Here is a 6,484-nt window from a genome sequence, read left to right on the forward strand (position 1 = left end):
GATTGGTCAATTCTTGCGACTCCCTGTTTGCAATTTGGCGAAAGCGACTTGAAGGGAAGTTCTAGTGCAGTCCGTGCAGTCCCAGTGCAGCGATAAAAAACAGACCTCATGTGTTCCGATATTCACCGTAGCGATAAATATTCATATTTTTTTGTATAAACTTCATAGGAATTTTTTTTAGTGCCAGGTGTTGTACATCAAAAGAAATTCCAAATACCATTGAGCCTCAAAACACTTCTATAGGTATTGTATTAACTATTAAATATTTCTTATTACATACTAATTCACACAGCTTTTTCAATATCATTAAAATTGTTATTAAATTATATTCTATAAAATAGAAGTTATGAATCTCTCATTTATTCTTATTAGTCATTACATTTCCTTTTTAATTTTCAGATGAATCCTATGAAAAACAGATACTGGGGACACTGTCGAGTATCAATTGGAAAATGGACCAAATATTGAAATATTTAAATGATCGTAAGATGAATAATGTAATGGAAGAAGAATCTTTATTTGAAAAATTTAAATTTCCCATACGTTCAATGGAAGAACTTCACAATGTGGAAGATTATTTAAAAAATGAAAAATGCAAGAAAGAAGTTGTAAGTTATTGGGATAAATTTTAATAATATAATAATATAAGTACTAAGTAGTAGTTGAGTTGTAGTTTAATGTAACAGAAGTCTTATCACTCTTTATTTTAAACTTTTAAGGTGATGGAACTTTCAAGATTTGGAGGAATGAATGTTAAAATTATGGTTAAAAGAATAATGGAGAAAATTTTCGCTGATATCTTGGCTGCAGAATTCTCTTGGCTAGGATTCAAAAGGAAACAAAATTTTTCTGATTTGATTATTTCTCAAATAATAATAAGTAAGAATTCTACAATTTATATATATAATATAAATATATTATAAAACTATATTTATAACAAGAATTTTGATAAAATAATGTCATTTTGTTTTTTATTTTAAACAAATTTTTTCTAATTTTTTTTTCAGAATCCGTAATGAAAGTCCATATAAACACTACAGCATTGGAAGTTGAAAGTGCCATAAAATTGTGGTTGGTCAAATCTAAAAAAGAATGCAAAAAACACAGAAAATGCTCGATTACTATCTGTCTGACTGAGTACATATACATGTGTGTTAAAAATATATAATTGTAAAGTGTAAAATGTATTAAGTTTTTATGCATTTACTCTGTACAATTCTCTTGTCACTCTCTCTCTCTCTCTCTCTCTCTCTCTCTCCCCTCGAGTTACAATATCTAAATTGTATAAATAAAGTACAAATTGTACGAATACATATACGTATTATTTATTTCGTACAAAACAAATAATTTACACAAGTTTTATTCCTTTAAATATATATTTTTATAGCTTCTGATTATATTATATAAAATATATAAGACTATATATTTGTAACCTGACTTATATTGCACTGTTTGTCTTACTTATTTACTAATGTTAATCTCACTAATATTGCTCGGCATGGTGTGTACAATTTGTGCAACTTACGCAAGCGATTCTCAAAAAGAAATCTCGTTCAGTTTGGAAAAAATATATCAAGATGCGCATGAGATTTAATTTTAGAATTGCAATTAACATATGTTAGAGCAAAGTTAAGTTACATTCGAACAAAGTTAGAATTATGCTACAAGATACAGGTAATCACAAACAAAATCACTCATAGAATAAAAAGTAATCATCGTCTTTCTGTGCGGAGATTTCTCTTATTGTTAGTATAATTTACAATATATTGGAACACAAGTCTGAATGGACAATTTTTTTGTTCAACCGCTGCAACGAAATATCAGAAGAAGAAATTATGTGAGTATTACGTTAAAGCTACTTCTAGCAAAACTGTTCTGACTAATTTATGAGGTAAGTAGAAAAGACGTAGAAAAGACACAGAAAAGGCAGAGCAGCTTAAGACACAAGGAAGCGGAATGGCTGGTGCCGGTCAGTCGCTGACTGGCTGTGCCGAGTTTTGTTTCAGAATCTTCAGTATACCGGTGCGATTCGCGGAGAAGACGAGGGACAGCCTCTCCTCCGCCTGGCGCAGCGGTGTCCTGTTCTGCAAATTGCGCACGTTGGTGCACGCACCGTGTCTGATGAGCAGGCCGACGGACTTGACGTTGCCGGCCACGGTCGCCAGATGCAACGGCGTGTCGCCGTTGTGATCCTTGGCGTCCACGTCGCAGGTCGCGCAGTTCAGCAGCAGCTTCGCCGCGTCGACGCGGTCGTTGAGGCACGCCAGGTGCAACGGGGTACGACCCTCCGGCCTCGTCGTCACATTCACGTTCGCGCCGGCGTCCAGCAGCAGCTGGACCATCCTGGTGCGACCGGTCGCGCTCGCCACGTGTAACGCTGTCTCGCCTAGGCCATTGCAGGCGTTGATCGTAAGCGCTCGTTGCCGCTGCCGTTGCTCCAGCTTACCCTCGCCGATCGCCGAGCACCGTTCGCAGTCGCAGAGTGGATGATGGCACAGATTCGCACGGGCGCCTGGCGGCCGCTCGCGATAAACTTCCAGTCCTAGGTAGTAACACGCCAGGCATACGTCGCCGTCGGTTATCGCGGCGAATAGCTTATCCATCATACGATGTTGCATCGCGTTGGCGTAGCTCTTAGGATGCGACAGGCTCTTATTCTCCAACGTGGCCCAGCGACGTTGCTGAAAGGGCACCGATTGACGAGGCTGTGCGAGGACACGCCGCTGAGACAGGGCAACGTCGTCGCAGATGTTGCTCGACGTCGCGTTACATCTGAGCGATTCGGCGATGGTCTCGCTGTACGTCACCATCGACGGGCTCTGACCCTTCTTGTTGGTAATCTTGCAGCTCGCGCCGTACTCCAGGAGGATGTCGACGATCGCGCAATATCCCCATCTGGCCGCGAGATGCAGCGGCGTGTCGCCGTTGTCATTCGCGACGCTCACGTTGACCGGCATCCTCATGTGTTCCGACAGGTACAATAACGCCTTCACGCAGCTCTCGTGACCGCGGTCCACCGCCAGGTGTAACGGCGTGTTTCCCCGCGAGTCCGTCACCGCGGGATTCGCGTTCGCGTGCAGCAGTAGCAGCAGGATGTTTTGATGACCCTTGATGCAGGCGTAGTGGAGAGCAGTCATGCCGTTTGAGTCGACGGCGTTTATATCCGTGTCGCGGTCGAGAAGATGGTCCACGATCACTATCTGATCGTGCAGCACAGAGACGTGCAACGGTGTCAGACCCTTGTCATCCTTGGGATACGCTTTTAGGTCCCGTTGCCTCGTCCAGTTTCGCTCGCAGGACGCACAGGTACACAATGGATGGCAAAGCGTAACGTCGTTGACCTGATTGAATCCGTCGTAAGTCAAGATTCTTTTTACCTCGGACAGATTGCCGTTTTTTATGCACGCGAACAAATAACCGACAGACGAACGTTCCGATTGATCCATTAATTGACCATATTTTTCCAGATTATTCGCGCATTTCTCCTCACCGTAAATCACCCCGGATTTGATGTGCATGATCGCGGCTTCCAGCGAAGTTATCAAGAAGCCAGTCTCGTCTGCCTCATAAGCAGAGCTCGTGGAGAGACGAAATTGTCTCATGAAGCATAGCTGCGCCGTCCAGTTCGACAGGCCGGCATTGACGACGAGGAACACGAGCACCGGCAGGAGATCGTCCGACGTGACGGACGACGATGTTCCGCGCGACACGTAATTCACGGTCCTCCTGAGGCACTCGATCTTGCCCAGCACGGTCACGAAGCAATCCAATCGCGACAGTTCTACCTTTCCCCCGTGGACACGGGACTGCAAGTCCGATCGTACTCGGAGATCGCTCAGTTGGATCCCGTCTAAATTCCTAATAATCTTGTTCAGATTCGCATCCTCTATGGCAGTACAGGCGGACAATGATTTCAGCAGGACATCTCTCAATGCGTAGAGAACGTACGTCTCCAGCGACACCCTGACGTTCCACTGATACTGTTTGTTGCCCGGAGCCCTCTCTCTCAACGACGCGTTCTCCAGCAGCATCTCAAGGCAACTCGCGTACAGCTCGTGCACCAGATCCCTTTGCGCCTGCAATGGTTTACGCTCTAGATTCTTATTAACGTACAGGAAGTCTTTGATCTTGGCCTCGAAGTCGTCGCGCAGCTGTCTGTCGGGCAGTTCCGCCTGAAGGAAATTCACAGCCTCCTGGAGATTCGTAATCACACTCACGCAGTTATCCGAGACGCACATGCTGGCCTCCAGGGGCCGCTCGATGCACCTACGGGTCACAACAACAACGTCAAGCCAACATCCGAATGATCCGAAATTGTATCATTCAAGTATCAGCTTACCATACACGATATTTACGCAAATCATCACTGTAAAAGATCTCCTCGAAGAGCAAGCGCGAGGAATACTGCTCCACGTCGTTGTGGTTGACGTGCAGGACCTGGTCCTCGAGTAGGATCTCCCTGCCGCTCAGGCTGCTGAAGCGGGCGACGGAGAGGTCCTGTCCGGGAACCAGGATGTGAGCGTTCACCTCGTTCTCCTGCAACCTGCGGCTGGCAAAGCTGTCGCTGCGCGGAACGCAGATGATCCAGCCTTCCTGGACGGCCCGCAGAAACATGGCACTGTGTTCATCCCGGAGAGCCTGCAGGAACCGATTCTCCGACAGATCCTCGTCGTATCCCGCGTTCATGATCGGGGACCGGCAACAGGGGTGAGTGTCACGTGGAAGACGATGAAGCGAATCGACACAGGAATCGCGGCCGGTGTCGATGTCGTCGGCGAAGCGCCTGACATCGCGCACGGCGCACGGTGCACGGTGCACGGTGCAAATTTACGACAGCCGGACGAAACTGCGAGCTGCAAGTTGAGGTTAAAATTAAGTTAGGTTAGGTTATACTAACACGGCAATTCTGCAGTGTTCTTTGTAACCAAAAATTTCTCTCACAGTTTTTAAATCGTCTCAACGAATATTTTACACGTCATATATTTCACATTTACTTGATAATAGGCAAAATGTAGCGACATATATTGCAAGATTAGCAATAAAACGACAACAAATCTAGATCAACGATCATGAATATATTTTCTTTAAATAACGAAGTATATCTTAAAATTTCTTTAGAAGCACTTCGTTTTATTAATTATTAAACATATTATATTTTCGGTGAAAACTATTCCGGTATGACCACAATGATTTGTCAAAAGCTGCGTTCCTTTTGATGCTTTCAGCGCTGTAAGCTGTAAGCATTATTCTATCTCCGTTGCACAATTGAATATCAAATAGAGATGGAGCGACGCTTTCAGCGCTGAAAGCGTCAAAAGGAACACAGTCAATTTATAAGAATTATATATAATATATTATATTATATTATATATTATATTATATATTATAATATAATAATAATAATAATATATAATATAATAATAATAATAATATATTATAATTATATTATAATATATTATATTATATTATAATATATTATTATATTATATTATATTATATTATATTATATTATTATATTATATTATATTATATTATTATTATATATTATTTATAAGAATTATATTATTTATATTTATTTTTATTTTTTTTTTTTTATTTGTTAATTATTTATATAAGAATTATGAATTTTGTTCTCGCGCTAATTTCACAGCGTGCACGGCGATAAACCTACAATAGACCGTAGAATTATACGCATATAAAAATTGCTCGGCAGTAAAACTCAATGATGAGATAATACAAAAATGACTCGCCGCGAATCTATCACGAATAATCGAAGATGATCATTGCTAATCCCGCGAGAAAATATGAAATATTCATCTTGTTCTCCAATGACCTTTCCGAAATTGTCGATGTCCCGACAAAAGCGAGAGCCACTCTTCTAATTCACGGTTGATTAATTATATTATGTCAATGCCCAGGAAAATCACCGTCGGATGAACGTTTTCCCCGGATAGGACGGTTTAAATAATGGATTATCATGTAATATAATACATTTGGTATATATTAGGTTATATTCACACGTTAATTATTATTTTTGCTTTTATTATATTCTATTTTATAGACCATTATATAGACGCGCGCTTACGCAGCAAGGGAGAAAGAGGGGCGGCACACATTTTTCTTATTTTTACTTTATGTACATATTTTGTTAAGTATATTAACTTACGTGAAATATCTCGTAAAGTATTTCAACATTTTTTTAATAATCTTGTTTTAATGCTTTTTCGCATATAGTGTAAGAGTAAAAAGAGATTAATATAATAGAAAAGGGACGTATGATTTTGAAAGAATCACGCTGCTTTTGAAATCAATGTTAAAGTAAAGACATAACAAAATTAAAAAAAAAATTAAAGTGTAAATCCTATTTTTATATTCTACCATATTCTATTTGAAAAATAAGGAAATCTATGCTCCCTCGTTATTTCACAAAATAAATACTTATTTAGGCGTTATTTAAAACAGTTTGTCTAAATTGAGGAATAAC

The 6,484-nt window shown here is 40.8% G+C and overlaps 1 protein-coding gene and 1 long non-coding RNA gene across 4 annotated transcripts; one reads left to right on the forward strand and one right to left on the reverse strand.

Moving 5' to 3' along the window:
- Positions 1 to 82: 82 nt before the first annotated feature.
- On the forward strand, positions 83 to 1,142 carry LOC139823186 (uncharacterized). Its single transcript, XR_011734720.1, has 4 exons — positions 83 to 243; positions 400 to 608; positions 720 to 879; positions 1,008 to 1,142. It is a non-coding gene; the product is annotated as an uncharacterized lncRNA (long non-coding RNA).
- A 167-nt stretch (positions 1,143 to 1,309) lies between these two features.
- On the reverse strand, positions 1,310 to 5,269 carry LOC139823167 (ankyrin repeat domain-containing protein 27-like). 3 transcript variants are annotated; one of them, XM_071795550.1, is made up of 3 exons: positions 4,942 to 5,269; positions 4,340 to 4,853; positions 1,310 to 4,266 (listed from the first exon to the last, which is right to left on the reverse strand). In XM_071795550.1, the coding sequence occupies exons 2-3, from the start codon at positions 4,684 to 4,686 to the stop codon at positions 1,971 to 1,973; spliced, it is 2,643 nt and encodes an 880-aa protein (XP_071651651.1). In that variant the 5' UTR covers positions 4,687 to 4,853; positions 4,942 to 5,269; the 3' UTR covers positions 1,310 to 1,970. The 3 variants fall into 3 exon arrangements, with proteins under 3 accessions (XP_071651651.1, XP_071651652.1, XP_071651650.1); XM_071795551.1 differs by having other exon boundaries at positions 5,183 to 5,257; XM_071795549.1 differs by having other exon boundaries at positions 4,340 to 5,269.
- Between the last annotated feature and the right edge of the window lie 1,215 nt (positions 5,270 to 6,484).

The sequence above is a fragment of the Temnothorax longispinosus genome, chromosome 12 (genome assembly GCF_030848805.1).
Source record: "Temnothorax longispinosus isolate EJ_2023e chromosome 12, Tlon_JGU_v1, whole genome shotgun sequence".
Lineage (NCBI taxonomy): Eukaryota > Metazoa > Arthropoda > Insecta > Hymenoptera > Formicidae > Temnothorax > Temnothorax longispinosus.

Coding starts and splice junctions, on each gene's coding strand:
- LOC139823167 (XM_071795550.1), bottom strand. CDS start 4,686: ATGAACGCGGGATACGACGAGGATCTGTCGGAGAATCGGTTCCTGCAG. Junction 4,267..4,339: donor TTGCGTAAATATCGTGTATG/GTAAGCTGATAC, acceptor TGTGACCCGTAG/GTGCATCGAGCGGCCCCTGG.